Genomic DNA, 21,642 nt, shown 5'->3' on the forward strand with positions numbered 1-21,642 from the left:
TATTAAAACACATGATTTTTCTTCTTATAGTACCTTTCACTTTGAATAAGTTGCTGCCTAGCAATGTTGTCCACCTTTTACAATTTCAATTCAATATAAACAAAAAAATCCTAAACCATTTTTTTCACAAAAGGTTACCTGTTAATTGAAGATTCCAAAATGAAGTTGAATGAAGGGGTTGTTATAATGCTAGTGTTTTCTTTTTTATAAACCAATTTTCAAAAAACGAACATTTTTCTCACTAATTTAAAATAACAAATATTTTATATATTTTATTTGTTTTTTATATTAATTTACTATATTATTTTTAACAATCTCTCAGTATACCATAACAACGCGATTCCATTTAAAAAAACAATCCACGCGCAAACACATCGATTACATCGATGACAGGTATCGATTACAGGTAGAGAAATGTAGGAAATGTTCCTATATTCTAACAAGTGTGTTTCCTTAAGTTTTGAAAGGATTGAATACTTCTTAGTACGAATGAACTAAAATATTTTTCTACGCCAAGTGTTATTCGTATGTATGATAAGCTTTCTATAAATTTGAGGAAACTTGGTTTTAGTTCGGTTTTTGTTTATTTTTACGAATGCTTTGTTATCAGTGAATAAAATTTTCTTTTTCAGTAGTAAATTCTTATACCCAGCGAAGAAAACAGTATTAGTAAAATGCCATGCCTTATTCTAGTTAATGAACTATTCCTAACTGCTTTCAATTTAGGATTTTTTTTACTGAAACAAAAAAAAAAAATATTATGGCTAAACTAAATTGATAAACATTTTTTCATTTAGTTTCGAAGACACTTTTTTCTGGGTGTATATACTGGCCCTGTTACAATGGTTAGCATGTTACAATGGTTAACATGCCCAGGGTGAACCTAGGGTCGTGGGTTCACCCCCAGTTTCGACCAAACATCTAAAAGTTTTTCAGCGGTGGATTATGCTGGTGATATTTCTGAGTGTATCAATGCTTCTAAGTGGTTTCATCGTAATGTGAAACATCGTTCGGACTCGGCTATAAGAAGGAGGTCTGTTGTCAATGAGCTTAACACAGAGTAGCGCTCATTAATAAGAGAAGGTAGCACTCATTAATGGACCGAACATAGATAATAGAAATACATAGATGTCCCACTCTTCTCTTTAAAAAAAATGTGTCAGTTCCAAAAATTAATTTTCTGACATTTCGTTTTGTTTTTTTCGTTAAGAGAGATTCTTTTGTATTCGTTGTCCATTCACAATTAATTTTTTATGAGGAGTTTTTTATTACAGAACACCCTGTTGTGTTAAAAAGAGTACCAAAAATCTCTCAATTCTCTTGATTTTCTTCGTTTATTCTTAGTCTTCGGAACTGTCAAACTTAGTTTGACACCCATGGGACATCTATGTATTTCTATTATCTATGGGACCGAATACCCATAGATAATAGAAATACATAGATGTCCCACTCTTCTCTTTAAAAAAAATGTGTCAGTTCCAAAAATTAATTTTCTGACATTTCGTTTTGTTTTTTTTTCGTTAAGAGAGATTCTTTTGTATTCGTTGTCCATTCACAATTAATTTTTTATGAGGAGTTTTTTATTACAGAACACCCTGTTGGGTTAAAAAGAGTACCAAAAATCTCTCAATTCTCTTGATTTTTTTCTTCTTAATCTTCGGAACTGTCAAACTTAGTTTGACACCCATGGGACATCTATGTATTTCTATTATCTATGCGAATACCATAAATGAGCTAAAAACTCGGGCCACTATATTTAACTATACCTAACCTAAATAGTCGTCTTTACTATCTCACAATAGGAAAACAATTTGATATCGAATGGTTAATTTCGTTTAAAATTTTTATAAAATCAAAGGCAAATGGGTAGTTCTGTTGTTGTTTTTTTATAATTTATTATAATTTATATTATTTACATAGAGTTGGCATAAAGTTTATACAAACACAAACATAATACAGCTCATTTCTAATTTTTTACTAATTTTAAAATTTGGCTTAATTTTGAACTGTTTGTTAAATGCATTCATTTTCTTATTTTCACTTTGGCTTTCAAGAAACACAGAATAAGATGACATCTTGTAACGAGTATAAAAGAAAGGAATTTGGAAAACGGTTTATTGTTTAATGGAAAGCATTTATACGCAAAAAACAAAATCATTTAACTACAGTGACGAAAATGATTGGTTGAATTAATTTTTTAATTGAAACTGTTTCAAATGGTAAATATAAGACTTAATCACAAGCACCAATTTAATTGTTTTAAAGAAAATAATTGATTCATTTGATTTTCTAGAAACTAAGAAGGAATGAATTAAATTAAAAAATTGGAAATGGGTGTCATTGAAATATTTTTTTTTTGATTATTTAGTGTTTAGATCACACAAATATTTTGTTCGTTTCTTATAATTGAAATTTTGAACTACTTAAAAATTTATAATTTGTACAAGTTTACATTTTCTTTAAAAACTAATTTTAACAAAAAAATAATCATCTTATTCGTTACTACATTCTAGCAATAATTACAAAAAAACTTTAAGTATTTTTTATAGTTTACTTATTTAATAGTTTATGTAAGAACTATTTAAAAAAAATAACATTTTAGGAATGTAAATTAGAAGGAATTACTATTTCGTTGTCTTTGTTTCTAAATAATGGATTTGGGAATATATAATGTTTGGAGTAGGGTGGGATTTGTTTTTTGTCTCATTATCGATGAGTTTCTGTGATAGTCGCTTTCGTGAATCGGAATGTGAAAGGGGAATCAGTACAGTACATTAAACCAATTGAGTAGCATCCATGTTGGGTTGAATTGTAATCTCTTCCTTGGCTGGTTTGTCGATTAGAACTCTTTGGGCATCCTTATCAAGGTTGGATTTTATTATAAGGTTAGGAGGTTTCTGATTATAGACCATTGCCGTTCGTTTGTTGCGTTCACGCTCAAAATGTAAACGCACATAGTGTATGGGTATGTCAACACTTTCACCACCTTCACCATCAGCATCTATGAATACACCTCGTACCAATATTGAATTCGAACACTTGAATGCCGCCAATATGAGAAAGGGTATGACATGTGTCAACCAGTAACTTAAAATTAGGTTATCTGAAATTATAAATTAATAAAGATCAATTTCAATTTTCTTCAAATCACCGAAATTCACTTTTATTAGATATGTTATCAGCGATTATTAGAATGTCGTTAACATCTTGCCTTATGATTTGTTTCCCGAAATCAGTGCTCTGCCAGAAAACGTCAACGAGTATGAAATGGAGGGTAAATGTTACTCATGGTATAGTTAGTTTAAAAAGAGAGCCTTAAGTCATCACATAACTTTCAAACAGTGTAAGTAGCAGTAACATATTAGTTGTGTTCCTTAACTTTACTCGTAGTAAATGTAGTAATAGGTAAAGGAATACAACGACTGTAGTTTCACAATTTCCTGAGTTTTTTTGTGGTATTGTTGTTAAGTTTAGGCTAGTGAGGCTACCTTATAAATATAACCATGGTAGAGATTTTACTGATATTGTTTGACTTTTTTTATTTTTAAGAATTAGAAAATGTACAAAACATTTTTGTTATTATGGAAAAGTTACGTACCATAATATATAGTAATGCATGATCTTAAAAAAAAAAATCGTCATGATATGCATTTTAATATTTTGATGTATTTTTTCATTAATCATTTGTAGCCAGGTGATTGTAATCAGGGATTCGGAGCGAACCCTTTTTTGGCCGGAGCGATATTTTTAAAATCGCGGAGCGGCGAAAAGAAAAACCGCTCCGTTCAGAAAAACAAATATTATATTTAATCGCTCTCTCTCTCTCTCTGGTATAAATTTTGCACAAAGAGTACAATTGATGGTGTGGTAACAGTGTTGCCAGGTGATTTTTGATTCTTCCCCCTAAATCTTAAGAAAAAAACCCCTAAATTGGTCTAGGCTTTTTTCAAAAACCCCCAAAAAATTTATGAATGTAAAAAGTACAAAACGGGGTGTCAAATTTCGTGAAAAAATCCTGTAGTGATACACTTTAAAAATTAATTTTAACACAAATATATACTGAAAGAAGAGTTTTTTTCTGAGAAACGAAATTTTAGCAAATTAAGTTTTCTTTTGATGCTAAAAAATTTTCTTTTGAAGTAAATATAAAAAATAAAATTTGCTCTTTAAGAAAATACTTTAAAACAAAAGAGAATTTCGTTTGTTTAAAATTTCGTCCCTGAGGAAATTATTATTTTTTTTTTGATGTAATAATACAATATGTATATTAATTTAAAAAGCAGGCTTACTCTTAAAATGCTTTCAGCTGCTAAGTTAAAATACGATTGTTTTTAATTGTGTCAAATATTAAAAATGCACTTTCAACAGAAGCGTTTAAAAAAGATAACGAAAATAATGCTATTGTATACTTGCTTGTATTTAGGATCTTCTTGATGACTTCCCGCATCTTTTTTCTCATAATTCATGCCAGAATTGTTCCGAATTTGCTTGATAAGGTCTAAGATATTTTTTACCCCCAAAAATCCCCCTAAATAAATGTTACCCCTAAAAATCCCCCTAAACGTGAAAAAACCCATAAATTTGGGGTGAAAACTCCTAACCTGGCAACACTGTGTGGTAAAGTGGCCAAATTTGTGCAATGTCACATCTAATTACGCCACTGCGAAACTGCGAAACTTACCTGGATATACATAAACGTCCAATAGATTCCATATACCCCGCCATGCATTAACGGCACCAAAAAATTCGGCAAAGTAGTAAATGTCACAGAATACCAATTTAAAGAAACCATTAATCCTTTTACATATCCAACGCACAATGGGATGTAGAATAAATGTAAAGGCAACCGTAACGTAACCCATTATCTAAATGTAAAACGTAGCAAAATGTATTTTGTTTTATTGATTTTAATATGTATGTGTCCTCTTACCAGCGATGACCATGCCGATTTTGCTTTTTCTTCTGGATACAATGTAAGATCCATAATGCCCCATAAACCTCTCCATGCTATGACCACCAGTGTACCAATAACGAATATTGAAAATAGCGTGTCCATCAAATATAATCCGGGTTGATGAAATCCCTGTTAATATCAAAAAAAAAAAAAAAACAAAAATGAAAATTTTAGAAATTTTAGTTAATGTTGTATGAGAGAAGAAACTACTGCAACCAAAAAAAAAATCTAGGCATACAGTGCACTCGCGGTAACGTGAACTAATTAAAACCAAGAGAGGTCACATTGGTGAAAATGTTCACGTTAACAAACTTCAGCGAATTTCAGAACAAAACATAGCCATATTCGGGAGTTTTACACGTTATAGTCTTTTATTTTTGTTATTTTTGTTATTTTAGTTTAACTTAATTTAAATTCATGAAAAATAAAAAAAAAAAAAACAGAGATCGGAAAAATATCAGTGGGTATGTAGTTATAAAGAAATTTAAACTAATAATTAAAATTCACGAAAAAAGCCAAACTAGATCATTAAAAAATTTCGTAAGTGTATTTGAAAATGTATTTGGCACTGCGAATCTGCCTTTAACGTAAAATTTCATGTTTTTCAGCGTTACGGAGTGGTTAGTGTAGGAAAAAGCGTGTTCACGTTGCCGCGAGTGCACTGTATATACAGTGACTAACACGTCTAACCGGACGCTAACAACGTTAGGTTTAATTTTATCAAACCTCTGTGAAAAATATAGATTTATGGGTAAAATGATACACCAAAACAAAGGAAATTTTGTTGATTATTCTATTAAAAAGCAAAAAGGTCAAAAAGGTCACTGTTAATATATAAATTTAAAAAATGTAACAAAACATATGAAATTGATTCCACACATCTAACCGGATTATTCAAAAAGCGTATTATTATTAATATTTTGTCGCATATCCTTTAGCAGATACGAGGGCAGTTCGGAAACTTCTTAGCCTAGCACAAAAAGCGCGGTATAAACAGAAAAAAGTTAAGTGTTTTGGAAACTTCCATATCTGTTATGAACACATGTTAAATTTAAATTTCGATCTGGCAACTCCTTCATATAGAAACAGGTGTTCAAAAAAGACGCATCCGCAATTTTTTTACAATGGAAAAATTTATATGCAACAGTAAAAGATTGGGTTGTTGTATTTTAAACGTGGTCGTACAAGCTTTGAAGATGAACCACGTAGTGGACGTCCAAAAACAGCAACAACAACAGAAATTGTAGCCAAAGTGCATTATATGGTATTAAAAGATCGACGAATAAAAGTGCGTGAAATTGGTAATATCATGGGCATCTCAAATTATCGAGTCCATTTAATTTTGCATGAAGAACTATTTACAAATGAAAACGCTTTCTGCAAGATGGGTGCCGCATTTGTTAACAGTCGATCAAAAACGCATATGAATGAACATTTCTCAAGCTTGTTTGGATCGTTTTAAGCGAAATAAAATGTCGTTTCATAACTGTTGATGAGACAAAAAACAATCCAAACAATGGACTGAAGCTGGAGGAAGTGCCCCAAAGAAGGCAAAAACAATTCAATCCGCTGGTAAGGTTATGGCAACGGTTTTTTGGGACTTCAAAGGTATTTTATTGATTGACTATCTGCAAAAGGGTAAAACAATAAATTCAGAGTACTATTGCAACCTTTTGGATCAATTAAATGTACAAATTCGAGAAAAACGTCCTGGCTTACAACACAAAAAAAAATAAATTTTCATCAAGACAACGCACCAGCGCACAAGAGTGTTTTAACAATGGCTAAAATCAACGAATTAAAGTAGCTCCCAGTGATTTAGCTCCCAGTGACTTTTACTTGTTCCCAAATCTAAAAAAAATCCTTGCTGGCAAGCGTTTTACCTCAAATGAAGATGCAATTACAGTTGTAAACCACTATTTTGAAGACCTTGAGGAAAACTATTTTAATCAAGGGATAGAATTGCTAAAAAAGCGTTGGACTAAGTGTATTGAAGTTTCTGGAGATTATATTGAAAAATAAAAATATTTTTGAAAAAAAAGAAGTTTCCGAACCGCCCTCGTATTACAGCTTCTAGTCTCCTTGGTATTGAAGACACAAGATTTTTGCAAATTTGGGGATCCATATTGATCCATGCTTCCAAAATAGAAGACTTTACACGCAAAAACTAATTCTTTCCTCCCAAACGAAATTTTAGACAAACAAAGTTAGTTTCTCATTTGCTTTTCGCTGTAAAGAAGTGTATTTGGAAGAAAAGTATATACTTTTTGTGATAAACATTTATTCTTTTCCAGGATGTAAAAACAATTTCATAAAGACTAACTCAAAAAAAAATTGTTTTCATGCTAATTGCATTTTCCCTTACATCTTTCTTACATCCACGAGGCTTTTTAGTTCTTAACACTTTTTCCTGTAATACCAACAATGTAGAAGAAATTATACGATTTTATAAATTTTTAAAATTTTTTTACCTTTCGCCTGGACGGAGTATCGAACCGCGGACCATGCACTTTGTACACGCTCACAAAAAATCGCTTCTGTAACATATACTCCCAAACATATTTTGCTTCAAGCATATACATTTTTGGGTATTGCCCAAACATGTTTGATCTCTTCCAATATATAATATGTTTGAAAGCATATTGGTCTAAACAATATATGTTTGGGTAGTCTAAGTTCCAAACATTTTGTATTTTTGCATCCAAATTCAATAATGTTGTCTTCCAAAAAACAATATGTTATTATGTGACCATATAATATGTTTGGAAGCATTTTGCACCCAAAAATATTATATGCTTAAAAAAATTCTCCAAAACAATATTGTGCTCAAAATTTTATTTATTTATTTATATATTTACAATCATAATGAATTATGAAAATAAACAGGTAATATAGGTGCTAACAACATAGGTTTTCGACCTGAATGCTCAAAATTTTGTTTCTGCCCAATTGTATATTCCCCGACATCTTTCTCACTTCCACGAGATTTTTTAGTTCTTAGCACCTTTTTCTGTAATACAAACATTGTAGAAGAAATTATTCAATTTTATGATTTTTTTTATTTTAATTTTACCTTTTGCCGGACGGGGACTCGAACAGCGGACCACACAGTTTGTAAGGATCAAAGAAGTAGCTGATCAATTGCCCAAGGAAAAATAAAATGTTAATTTTGTAATAACAAGCAACAACCACCAACTTAATTCAATATCGCTCCCTGTTAAATAGCGCTCCAAGCTACTAAGAACATATATGTTAATAGGCTATTTCTAAATTAATATATGTTTGCATTCAAGCATATTATATTTACAAACATTTTATGTCCCAAACATAATATGTTCTAACATATTAACATATATGTCCCAAACATGTTATGCTAGTTTATGAACATTATATGCTTGCACTCAAAAATATTGTGTTTAAAAATTTGTGTTCCAAACATATAATGTTTATAGCCAAACATATGAAAAACAGTCTTTTTCAACCGTGTAAGCCAACACACTAACCACTGAGCTATGTACCTGTTATGGTCATCAATAGATAATTATCCATATAAGTGATTTTTATATAGCATAGCTTGCGGCGCCCACGAACCGAATAAACAAAGTTTATTTAACAGAAACAAACATTTAGTTTGGCACCGTGGAGCAGTGGGTGCTACGTCCGACTTGCATGCCAAGGGTCGTAGGTTCGATCGATTTGTTTTTTTTTTTACATATATTCCAGATTACACATTACATTGTACTATATTAAATTTTGAACTGCAAAATGTGTCTTATTAAAGACCTAAAGTCAGAAAGGAACAGTGTTTGATATAAACGAAATGGACTGTGATGTTGTTTCAAAAATAACTTTTTTTATTGAAAAAAATAAAAATTTTGTAACAAACGAATTTTTTTGGTGATAAAAGTTTAAAATTTTCGAAGCAATTCAAAAAACTCTAACAAAAGAATAACGTTTTCGGTACACGTTTTCCAAACTTTTTTTTTTCTTTGCGTGTATCTCCTGGACATTGGAATACCTCTTTTGGCAAATTTTTCATCCAATTTCGTGCCAAACTCGTGCTCGATAATATTGAGATTGTGTATAATAATAATAAATTATCTCTATCTTCACATACACGCACAGAAAAAACATATTTGGACATGGTTGCCGCATCCATTTAATGCTTATTTAGAGTATGTAATTGTCGCGAAAACCATGTATTTTGTCTTTGTAAAAATAATTTTCGAGCGGAGAAAAATATATGTTGGTAATAAGCATTTAAATGGTTCTCAAATGCCGCAAACATGTTCTATTATTTAAATGATAGAATTTGAGACCATTATATGGTCAGGAAAATCATGTATCTGACCATTCAATTTTTTGACTTTTTTGCAGAGAAAAAAATATTTTTATAGTTTGCGTATAGACATTTCTACAACCATTACATGGCCATAAAGACCATGTACATTGTTTTCGTGACCATTTAATTTTTTAATTTTTTTGCAGCGACAAGAATTTTATAAAAACATTGAGCAGGTACACACGATTTTCATTTTGCGCGTCAGTCGTGTGTTGATTGTTTCTTGGAATGGACGGAGAATACGGAATTATTGTGTTTTGTGTTAATTTATTTATTCAGAAATGGCACGTGGTTTTATGTGAATACAAAAAAGGAAAGTGTAATTGAAAAAAATATACCTGGTTTTTGTTCTGCATTTTGATATATGGTATAATTTATTTTTATTTGCAGTTACATGATGTCTGCGTTTGTTCATTTGATGGGCACGAAGTAAATATGGAATGATTACTTATTGTTGAAATTGAACCAAACTAGAGTGTGTAAAAATATGTGAAGTTTGCTTGCACGACATTATAAATACAAATAAACAATGAATTAGTTTATAAATAAATAAAAACAAATAAATAAAGTTGATTTTGTGTTTTCTTTTCTCAAGTGGCGTCCTTTTTTCGACGACGAAAAAAGTTTTTTCATAAAAATCAAAACATTTTAGGTTGTGACCATGTTCTTTTAACTAGAAGAAAAACATTTTTGACGAATAACATAACATTTTAGATCGTGACCATTGTCTTTTAATGGAAACAAAATTCTTTTTATCAATATAATAACATTTTAGATGAGGACAATTGTATTTTTCTTAGAACCATGTTCACTGAGCCAACATGGTTGCAGGTTAAAATGTTACATGGTCGCCGCAAAAATAGCTGCTATCATATTATTTTGCTCTTCGAATATGATTGTGGCAATCATGTTTCTTCTCTGCGTGTATATATCATAAATCTTAATTTGAAGCTGCACGCGTCCGGTTAGACGTATGAGTGAGTCACTGTATGTTTATACGAAATTTCCAAAATAATATATGTTTCCATAAGAAAATGTATTGTCCAAAAAATAATATGTTCTAACATATTTCCCAATAATGTTATACGAGCTTATGCTTATTTTAAATGATGTGCTAAAAATTTAAGTTCCAAACCAATAACTTTTACACAGAAACACATCAAAATACGTTTTTTTTCGTTCACCTGACTTGATGCTATGCGACTTTTTTTGAAATTAAAAAAAATAACAGAGCATAGATATCAGTCGAAGGACGTGTTTTTTATTTGTATAAAAATACAGCCAGCACAATTACAACAAAAACATTTAATACAATTGAAATCGAATAGTCTGAATGAAAATTCAATATAAAAATCTATTTAACATTTTCATATTCAAGGTTTCTAATAAATTATCATTGCTATTATAAGTGTTTAAGCATTTATGCAAATTTTAATTAGCATTTAATTTTCTAGGGTAATACCATAAACTTGCGGGTATCTAATGAATATACCGATATGTTGGGACAATATTCATACTCTAAGCTCCACATTGTGAAAAATCATATCGTATTATACCCTCCATCATAGGTTGGGGGTATACTGACTTGAATTAGTCATTTCATTTGTAACACAATATTGGTCTCATATATTCCCGGACTTTTTCCATTCCCGGGAAAGCGGGCATTTTTTCTAATTTCCCGGGATCCCGGTCAAAGGGAAACCTGCTTCGATGTGGCATATATTTAGACTTTTGAATAAATTAGAAATCACCTAAAGCTACTGTTATAAGGCGCTGTGCGGGCCACTGACAATGTATTATTATATTAATCGCTTATATCAGTCATAAATCATACTAAAATAAGATATCTTGTAATACACAAAATACAAAAAAACTTTTACAATGGTTACAATGGAAGTCTCTTCCGATATATTGGGATTTTTTACATTTAAAAAATTGTATGGAAATGATAGAAACTTTTTTCGATGTCACCATCATAAAACAGAGTCACTATACTATTCACTATATGTAAATTTTCGATCAATATTCCCGAAAGAAATACACCATCTACATTTGATATTAAAGTAACTATTATAGCAAAAGGTTGCCACTTTTATAAACACATCCTTGCAATAATTATGAAAATACTTTGTAATTATGCATTTGCAAAAGTGGCTATATAAGGTAAAATGACCCATTGTTCATAAAGGTTTACTTAGTGTACCAGTCTATTGGAATGTCGATTTACAGAAATATGACGATAATAAATTAGGAAGAGCAACCTTCTTCGCACAAGGCAACTATTACTACTTGGTACCTAATTCAGATAGGAGAATGCAATTTCCAAAGTAATTGAACATCTAAACAAAAATACAAAAAACAATTAAATTATTTTGTATATTCCTCTATACTTAGGTTAAATTATACCCCATTCACATTAGACTCAAAATCTACTAAAAATGGATTTGAAATCCCTTATTTACAAAGAAAAATACAGTTAACAATTGTTAAAGTAGATGTTGGAAGTGTAATGAGAATGATGATTTACCAAAAATAATGATTTAAAAATAATGTTTTTTTTTTGTAGTATTTATCCCTCCATTTTATATAATATGTTGTAAAGAAAAAATCCCGGGAATTCCCGCACTTAATTCCCGGGAAATCGGGAGTGAAAAAATAGCGAATTCCCGGGATCCCGTTCCCGGAAAAAACCCTAGTTGGGGGGTATACTGGCTTGACTTTGTTAGTTTCGTTTGTAACACAATACTGGTCTCAGACCCCATATATTATGAGTCGTTGTGAAATTCTGAGTCGATCAGAAATGCTCGTACGTCCGTCTGTTGAAATAACGCAAATTTCCGAAACTTTGCACAAGTAGTTCTTATTGATGTAGATTGGATGGTATTGCAAATGCGTCGTATCGAACCACTTATAGGTATATAGGGAGCCACCGTCGTGCAATGGTTAGCATGCCCGCCTTGCATACACAAGGTCGTGGGTTCGATTCCTGCTTCGACCGAACACCAAAAAGTTTTTCAGCGGTGGATTATCCCACCTCAGTGGTGACATTTCTGAGGGTTTCAAAGCTTCTCTAAGTGGTTTCACTGCAATGTGGAACGCCGTTCGTACTCGGCTATAAAAAGGAGGACCCTTGACATTGAGCTTAACATGGAATCGGGCAGCACTCCGTGATAAGAGAGAAGTTCACCAATGTGGTATCACAATGGACTAAATAGTCTAAGTGAGCCTGATACATCGGGCTGCCACCTAACCTAACCTATAGGTATATCCCCCATATAAAACGAGATTTAACTTCTAAAGCCTCTTGGAGGAGCAAATTTTATCTGATACGTTTGGAATTTGGTACGTGATGTTAAAATATTCCCTCTAATACCTATGCGAAAATTGGTGCATATCGATATAATTATATAACATATAGCCCCTGTGTAAACCAACCCCGGATTTGACTTCCGGAGCCTCTTGGAAGGGCAAATTTCATCCAATACCGTTGAAATTTGATACGTGATGCCAAAATTTGCAATTTAACAATCTTTACAGCCGGCTCATAATTTTATATATCCCCCATATTAACTGATTCCTAGATTTGACTTCATCCGATCTGGTCCAAATATGGCTGTCTAATTACTATACGAAAATTAGTTCAAATCGGTTTATAATTATTAATAGATTTATAGACTCCTCTACCGATCAAGAGCTAAAGTGGCTTATATAGGCATTTAATATTTTTTTTAATCTAAAATAGATTCCATATGGACTAACTTACAAAATTTAAAGCCAGTGCTAAGAAGTTTTAAGAAACTTTGCCATAGGCAACTGCTACCGTAACTCAAGTAATTCGATTATGGATAATGGTCTTTAGTAAAACTTTCTACGTAATCCATGGTCTAGAGTATATAAAATTTGGCCATACCGTATATACTTGTATTGTATATCAACATTCCAACGAAATCTGATGTGTCATTTTCACATTCTCTGTACAGTTTTTTCTGATTCGATCATGAAATTAATTGATCCATTTTTTTTTTAATTACAATCGTTTCGATCGCGAAATGGTAGTATCTATTATAGAATTAATTAAAATTTAATTAATAATGGATTTAATTTAAAAATGTTATGGATGTTGATCGCAATCTTTATTTTTATACCCACCACCATAGAATGGTGACGGGGGTATAATAAGTTTGTCATTCCGTTTGTAACACATCGAAATATCGATTTCCGACTATATAAAGTATATATATTCTTGATCAGGGAGAAATTCTAAGACGATATAACGATGTCCGTCTGTCTGTTGTAATCACGCTACAGTCTTCAATAATGAAGCAATCGTGCTGAAATTTTGCACAAACTCGTCTTTGTCTGCAGGCAGGTCAAGTTCGAAGATGGGCTACATCGGTCCAGGTTTTGATATAGTCCCCATATAAACCGACCTCCCGATTTGGGGTCTTGGGCTTATAGAAATCGTACTTTTTATCCAATTTGCCTGAAATTTGAAATCTAGAGGTATTTTATGACCATAAAGAGGTGTGCCAAAAATGGTGAGTATCGGTCCATGTTTGGGAGCCACCGTGGTGCAATGGTTAGCATGCCCGCCTTGCATACACAAGGTCGTGGGTTCGATTCCTGCTTCGACCGAACACCAAAAAGTTTTTCAGCGGTGGATTATCCCACCTCAGTAATGCTGGTGACATTTCTGAGGGTTTCAAAGCTTCTCTAAGTGGTTTCACTGCAATGTGGAACGCCGTTCGGACTCGGCTATAAAAAGGAGGTCCCTTGTCATTGAGCTTAACATGGAATCGGGCAGCACTCAGTGATAAGAGAGAAGTTCACCAATGTGGTATCACAATGGACTGAATAGTCTAAGTGAGCCTGATACATCGGGCTGCCACCTAACCTAACCTAACCTAACCATCGGTCCATGTTTTGGTATAGCCCCCATATAGACCGATCTGCCGATTTTACTTCTTGGGCTTATAGAAACCGCAGTTTTTATTCAATTTACCTGAAATTGGAAATATAGAGGTATTGTAGGACCACAAATACGTGTGCCAAAAATTGGGAGTATCGGTCCATGTTTTGGTATGGTCCCCATATAAAACGACTTCCCAATTTGGGGTCTTGGGCTTATAAAAACCGTAGTTTTTATCCAATTTGTCTGAAATTGGAAATCTAGAGGTATTTTCGGACCATAAAGAGGGGTGCCGAAAATGGTGAGTATCGGTCCATATTTTGGTGTAGCCCCCATATAGACCGATTTCCCGATTTTTACTTCTTGGGCTTCTGGAATCCGAAGTTTTTATCCTATTTGCCTGAAATTGGAAATCTAGAGGTATTTTCGGGTCATAAAGAGGTGTGTCGAAAACGGTGAGTATCGGTCCATATTTTAGTATAGCCCCCATAAGAATGATCTCCCGATTTAACTCCTTGGGTTTCTAGAAGCCGTAGTTTTTATCTGATTTGCCTGAAATTGTAAATATTCTGGTATTTTAGGGTCACAAAAACGTGTATCGGATTAAGTTTTTATCGGTCCATTCGGTAATGCCTCCATATAGACCGACTTCACTTCTTGAGGGTGTAGAAGGCGCACTGATCATGAAAATTGCTTGAAACTCAATGTAGAATTTCCAGATTTTACTTCTACAGATTTAAGATATCAAATCAAGACGTTATTTTATAATTTTCTTGCACACTTACAAGAGATGTTATTGATTCCTCTAAAACTCAAACAAAAATGGTTCTTATAAATCCAGAATCTGATATAGTCCTCATAGGTGAAATCTTTAAATTTATCTTCGGGAAGTGCCCTAAAGTCCTCAAGCCCTCCTGAAATTTCAAAGGAAATCCTAATATTTGGTTCATGGTGGTGGGTATTTAAGATTCGGCCCGGCCGAACTTACTGCTGTATATACTTGTTTAATTTAATAAATTCATTGAAAATCCGTGACGGAAGTCTGCGTCGGTTTGATCCTTTCTAATTCCTTGGCGGTGAATGTTTACCCAGCAAAAAAATTGGAAGTTCTTCCTAAGTTATTACTTTTAATGCACATCCAAAAACTCTCCTCTAGAGATTGATATAAATTTCTCGAAATAGGTCGAAAAAATTAAAAAAAAATATTTATGTCAAGTTTTTCGTTTTTTTTTAATGAAATCTGAAATACTCCAATAGAATCACATCATTAAAAAAAAATATTTATGTCAAGTTTTTCGTTTTTTTTAATGAAATCTGAAATACTGCAATAGAATCACATCACAGTTAATGCCTAAAAAGATGATATACAACCTACACAGAAAAAAATTTCACGAAAATTTTTTCAATTAAAATTTTAATTGGGTTTTAAAAAATTTTCAATTAAACATTTAATTGATTCAACAAATTTTTTAATTGAAACAAAAATCAATTACTAAAATTAATAGTATCAATTAATTTTTTAATTGGATCAATTAATTTTTTAATTGACCTTCAATTAATTTTTTAATTGATACTATCATTTCTGTGATTGAAGACATTTAAATTAAAAAATTAATTGGATCAATTAATTTCGTGATTGAATCAGAAAAAAATTTTTTGTGTGTATGACAAGTTCATGTAAAATTCATTTCTTCTGAGCCAAAATTACAGTACTTCCGGATCCAAAAAACACATTTTCATTGCTGGGTAATGTTGCAACTCACCACCCGGTATTATTATTATGGACTTGTCACGTGGCAATTATTTTTGTATTATTTCAAATATAATGTTGCATAAAAAAATAAATACTTTTTATGAATCGGAATGAATCGTCACGCATAAGCGGAAAGGAAATACTTGCTTCTTCAAAATATTAATTTGTGTTTTTCTTTGATTTCATAATTATTTGCATCCATTATTCTTTAAATTGTTATTTCTCAAAATTTAATTTAAATTTTAATTGAAAAATGTGGTTTGGTTAAACATAGCATTTTGTTAAATTTGATTTATTTATTCATTGAATCAATTAAACTTTTAAGTGAACATACTTTGGTTAGTTGTTTTATTGTGTACTATCAATAACTTACCGGTATTTTAAACATCGTCTCCACATCGAAATAATCACTTTTATGATCCATTATCACCGAATAGGGTGCTGCTCCCAAATTTCTCAAGGTTCGTGTTGCAATCAGAAATAATATGGCCACAGAGGTTACAATACAGATTATTATCAACGATGTGGCACTGGTTAACCAATCACATAGAACCCATGCTCCCCGCCACATATTCACACAGACAATACCAAAGACAAAGGTATAACATCGTGATACAACATAATAGGTAAGACGATGTTTATCAGGATGGATATTATCAATGAAATATCGCTGTGTAAGAGTGAACACTAGGTGACCTATACCACCAATGAGAAACGAACACAATGCTGAGAGTGGTACATTTTGGGGGAATAAGAGAACACCTAACAATTCCCAGGTTCCGCGCCAATAGGCAATGACACAGGGTGCCACAATGAAACAGGATAACAAGACATCGAGTATTTCGAGCAGTAGATCATGGGAATTTCGTTTCTTTTTCTTTGTGTTGACTGTTGTGGACATAGGAGCAGGTGGCAGCGTTGCAGGTACAATTTGCGTAGACATTATTTGTGGTTTCTGCTGAAAGCTCGAAAGACATGGTTCTGTGTCGGCAGTAAGGCTTTTATGATCTGTGCTATCACTTGTTAGCATCATAGTGCTATCGATGTATATGGCCTCCTTGTGGTAGTTGTCGTATGGAATTTTCAAAGTCCTAACTTCGAAATGTTTTCCTTACTGCAAAAAGTCAGTTTTTTGTAAAAAAAGATCTCTGCACAAATAAGGGGTGTATTTCTCCCCTTTTCCTTAGAGAGTTCTATTAAATGCCGTAAGCAAATATCATCTCAGTCCGGCATCGTAGGGAAACATGTTTGTCTTAGGAAGAATTTTCGTATCAAAATTGACGAAATATTTGACTAATATTTTTCTTTTGAGTTTGTGGATATTTTCCCTGGGTACGTCTGTACTTGTCAATTGAATTTTGATCTAGTGGGCTGAGAGTTGTATTTATAAAACGTGATGGATTTTCAGCGGATTCTCGGTCATTTAAATGAGACACTATATTTATGGCAATTATCAGTCGTCAAGAACAATTATCACACTGCAATTCTTCTCGTCCTTCGTTTATTCGTTTGGCACTTGCACTTCCTCTATCTCAGAATTTAAGTGACAATATTCTATTGTGAGGCACTGTTGTCATTCCTCGATACAACTGACGGTTTGATTTCCCTGTATTCCTCTTGAGCTATCTAAAGTGAAATTATTACAGTATGCACCCTATGGATCGTTGATTGGCAAAGGTTTGTCTTTTTCCAAATGGCGATATATTAAACAATAATGAGATAATTATTGCTTCTGTGTGCACCCTATTTTATAATTATTTCCTCAAATATGATTTCTGGTGGTATTCGTCTACAATACTGCTTTCTCTGCTCCCCTTTGTTGTTTACCAAGTAAAACGTTGGTATTTTTCCTATTGTTGTGCGTCCACACTGGAATAGAAGTGAGTGGTGATATTTAGGAAATTTTCCAACACATTTGGCACATTTCTATTTCAATTATAGATTTGGCTGAACCCGGCCAACCTTCACATCCATTGATTTTAATCCAATATGGGAATGAAACAGAGTCCGTCTGTCAATCTATACTTCACGAGTTGGTGATGTTGTTGTCTCGTGTTGGCAGTCGGTGCACTTTATTCGCTTATCTGTAAATAAAAGAATAGCAGTCTGATTACATACTCGTACATGTCCAAATAATAAGATTTATTTATTTATTTTATTATTTAATTTGGCTTTATTTAATAATAATCTAAATTCCAGAGTGGCATTGTTGAAGTTTTATGGTAAACATGAAAATATATATAAATATGTACATTATTTTAAGTGAAATAATTTTCTGCCGATTTGTAACGGACTAATTATCACAGGGATTGCTCCGAATTATATTTGACGCCAACAATAGATATTAATCTCCAAATTCACCAAAATTATTAGCTAAATTGAAATATTTTTCAAAAAATGTCGGAATAGCTTTAGGTTAGGTTAGGTATAGTGACAGCCTGAGATTTCAGGCTCACATAGACTATTCATTGTGATACCACAGTGGTGAATTTCTCTTTTATCACTGAGTGCTGCCCGATTCTATGTTAAGCTCAATGATAAGGGACCTCCTTTTTATAGCCGAGTCCGAACGGCGTTCCACATTGCAGTGAAACCACTTAGAGAAGCTTTGAAACACTCATAAATGTCACCAGCATTACTGAGGTAGAATAATCCACTTTTTGGTGTCCGGTCGAAGCAGGAATCGAACCCACGACCTTGTGTATGCAAGGTGGGCATGTTAACCATTGCACCACGGAATAGCCTTGCATATAATGTGTTTATAAATGTTATATTTTTAACTTAATTAACATTTTAACTTAACATGACATTGAAAAATGTGCAAACTAAAGGGTGATATGGTTAAAATTTGGTCACGGGAAAACGCGTGTAAATCGGTGAAATCGTTTATATAAAAATTCAAATTAAATTTCTTTTTCAAGTTCAATTAGTATAAAATTCAGGAAAAATATTCAGTTAGGCTTTCGCTTTTCCAAATCCGAATTGCCGGGCCTCACGCTTGACACCTGCCATCAGATTTTGTACAGCCATCTTGTCCACCTTCTTCGCCGCAGAAAGCCAGTTTGCCTTGAACTGCTGCTCGTCCTTAGCAGTTTTTTTGGTCTTCTTTAGGTTCCGCTTGACAATAGCCCAGTATTTCTCAATTGGGCGGAGCTCTGGCGTGTTGGGAGGGTTCTTGTCCTTGGGAATCACCTGCACGTTGTTGGCGGCGTACCACTCCATGGCCTTTTTACCGTAATGGCAAGATGCCAAATCCGGCCAAAACAGTACGGAACAACCGTGTTTCTCCAGGAAAGGCAGCAGACGTTTATTCAAACACTCTTTCACGTAAATTTCTTGGTTGACAGTCACGGAAGCTATGAAAATGCTGCTTTTCAAGCCACAGGTACAGATGGCTTGCCAAACCAGATATTTCTTTGCGAACTTTGACAGTTTTATGTGCTTGAAAATATCTGCTACCTTTCCCCTTCCTTTTGCCGTATAAAACTCCTGTCCTGGAAGCTGCTTGTAGTCGGCTTTGACGTAGGTTTCGTCGTCCATTACCACGCAGTCAAACTTCGTCAGCATCGTCGTGTACAGCCTCCGAGATCGCGCTTTGGCCGTCGTATTTTGTTTATCATCGCGATTTGGAGTCACTACCTTCTTGTAAGTCGATAGTCCGGCTCGTTTTTTGGCTCGATGCACGGTTGTAGACGATACACCCATCTTATTTGCGGCATCTCGGAGACAGAGGTTAGGGTTTCGCTTGAAACTACCGGCAACTCTCTTTGTCGTCTCAGCGGCTTCCGGTTTTCGATTTCCCCCCGATCCAGATTTCCTGGTTGTCGACAAACGTCCCCCAAACACTTTAATTACATTTGTAACGGTTGATTTGGCAACTTTTAGCGATTTTGCCAGCTTTGAGTGCGAGTAGCTCGAATTTTCGCGATGCGCGAACAAAATTTTGATACGCTGCTCTTCTTGCTTGGACGGCATTTTGACAACTGAAGTGTGAATTCCAAAATCAAAATAGGAGCAACATTCTACACACACACCCCTTCAAAATGAGGGGTGTTCATGTTTTTTAAATGCAAAATTGAAAGAAATACGTCAAGTTTATATTGACCAAATTTTGACCGTATCACCCTTTAAACATCAGGGCATGCAATTTACCACAGTCTGAATAGTCTATGTGAGCCTAAAAGACGGACTGTCACTACATCTAACTTAACTAGGACACGCAATTTTCATAATATTGAGGACAAATTTCCTTGATCTAAGATTGTGTTTTGTAAGAGAAAATCGAACTATTTCACGCAAATATTTCGGGATTTGGCCGATACAATAGACTCTTAAGTGGTTCTGTAAACATCGCCAACTTCAATGGGGGGACAAGAAAAAAGTACAAGCATTGTTAACATTTTAATTAATTTTCTGGCCAGAACTACAGAAACCCAAAATGATTCGAATTCGGGTGACTGCTTTCCTATCGTACGACATACAGAAACAGGGTATTAAAGTATTTTGTGAAACATCAAGTGTAAATAGCTTCTTAAAAATTATTTGAATAAAACCAAAAAAAAATCAGTTTTGAAAATATTGATATTTATCCAAATATGCTGCCTCGATCAAGGATAACACACTGACTGACAGATGCTCGTACATCAGCAGAATATAGCATAATTGCAACTTGTAACTCAACACCATTTCTAACAGGTTGGCTGATAAGTCCTCGGTCTAACGAAGAAAAACACATTTTTGTCAAAATTCGTTTTTATTATTCAACATAGTTCCCTTCAAGAGCGATACTACGATTATAACGACCTTCCAATTTTTTGATACCATTTTGGTTTTCCTCAAAATAGGCCTCAGTTTCGGCGATCACCTCTTCATTACAGCCAATTTTTTTCCCTGCGAGCATTCTTTTGAGGTCTGAGAACAAGAAAAAGTCGCTGGGGGCCAGATTTGGAGAATACGGTGAGTGGGGAAGCAATTCGAAGGCCAATTCATGAATTTTTGCCATCGTTCTCAATGACACGGTGCGTTGTCTTGGTGGAACAACACTTTTTTCTTCTTCATATGGGGCCGTTTTGCCGCGATTTCGACCTTCAAACGCTCCAATAACGAAATATAATATTCACTTTTGATGATTTTTCCCTTCTCAAGATAATCGATAAAAATTATTCCATGCGCATCCCAAAAAACAGAGGCCATTACTTTGCCAGCGGACTTTTGAGTCTTTCCACGCTTCGGAGACGGCTCACCGGTCGCTGTCCACTCAGCCGACTGCCGATTGGACTCAGGAGTGCAGTGATGGAGCCATGTTTCATCCATTGTCACATATCGACGGAAAAACTCGGGTGTACTACGAGTTAACAGCTGCAAACACCGCTCAGAATCATCAACACGTTGTTGTTTTTGGTCAAATGTGAGCTCGCGCGGCACCCATTTTGCACAGAGCTTCCGCATATCCAAATATTGATGAATGATATGACCATTTGATATCTTTAAGGCCTCTGGTATCTCGATCAACTTCATTTTACGGTCATTCAAAATCATTTTGTGGATTTTTTTGATGTTTTCGTCGGTAACCACCTCTTTCGGGCGTCCACTGCGTTCACCGTCCAATTATTGTTGAATTGTTGATTTCCCTGGGCAGAGTCCGGAAACTCATTATCAAGCCAAGTTTTTGCTTCCACCGTATT

General features: G+C 33.7%; 1 protein-coding gene across 4 annotated transcripts in view; it reads right to left on the bottom strand.

Moving 5' to 3' along the window:
- Window positions 1-1,870: 1,870 nt before the first annotated feature.
- fusl (transmembrane protein fuseless) overlaps window positions 1,871-21,642 on the bottom strand; it is a 59,995-nt gene continuing 40,223 nt past the window's right edge. For all 4 annotated transcript variants that reach the window (XM_075297645.1, XM_075297646.1, XM_075297642.1 and 1 more), the window contains exons 2-5: window positions 16,332-18,042; window positions 4,931-5,083; window positions 4,682-4,865; window positions 1,871-3,103 (exon numbers count right to left, since the gene is read on the bottom strand). In XM_075297645.1, coding sequence (XP_075153760.1) covers window positions 2,775-3,103; window positions 4,682-4,865; window positions 4,931-5,083; window positions 16,332-16,991 — 1,326 coding nt within the window. In that variant the 5' untranslated portion in view covers window positions 16,992-18,042 and the 3' untranslated portion in view covers window positions 1,871-2,774. The remainder of the gene's footprint in view (window positions 3,104-4,681; window positions 4,866-4,930; window positions 5,084-16,331; window positions 18,043-21,642) is intronic.

This window comes from Haematobia irritans, chromosome 2 (genome assembly GCF_050003625.1).
Source record: "Haematobia irritans isolate KBUSLIRL chromosome 2, ASM5000362v1, whole genome shotgun sequence".
NCBI classification, from domain to species: Eukaryota; Metazoa; Arthropoda; class Insecta; order Diptera; family Muscidae; genus Haematobia; species Haematobia irritans.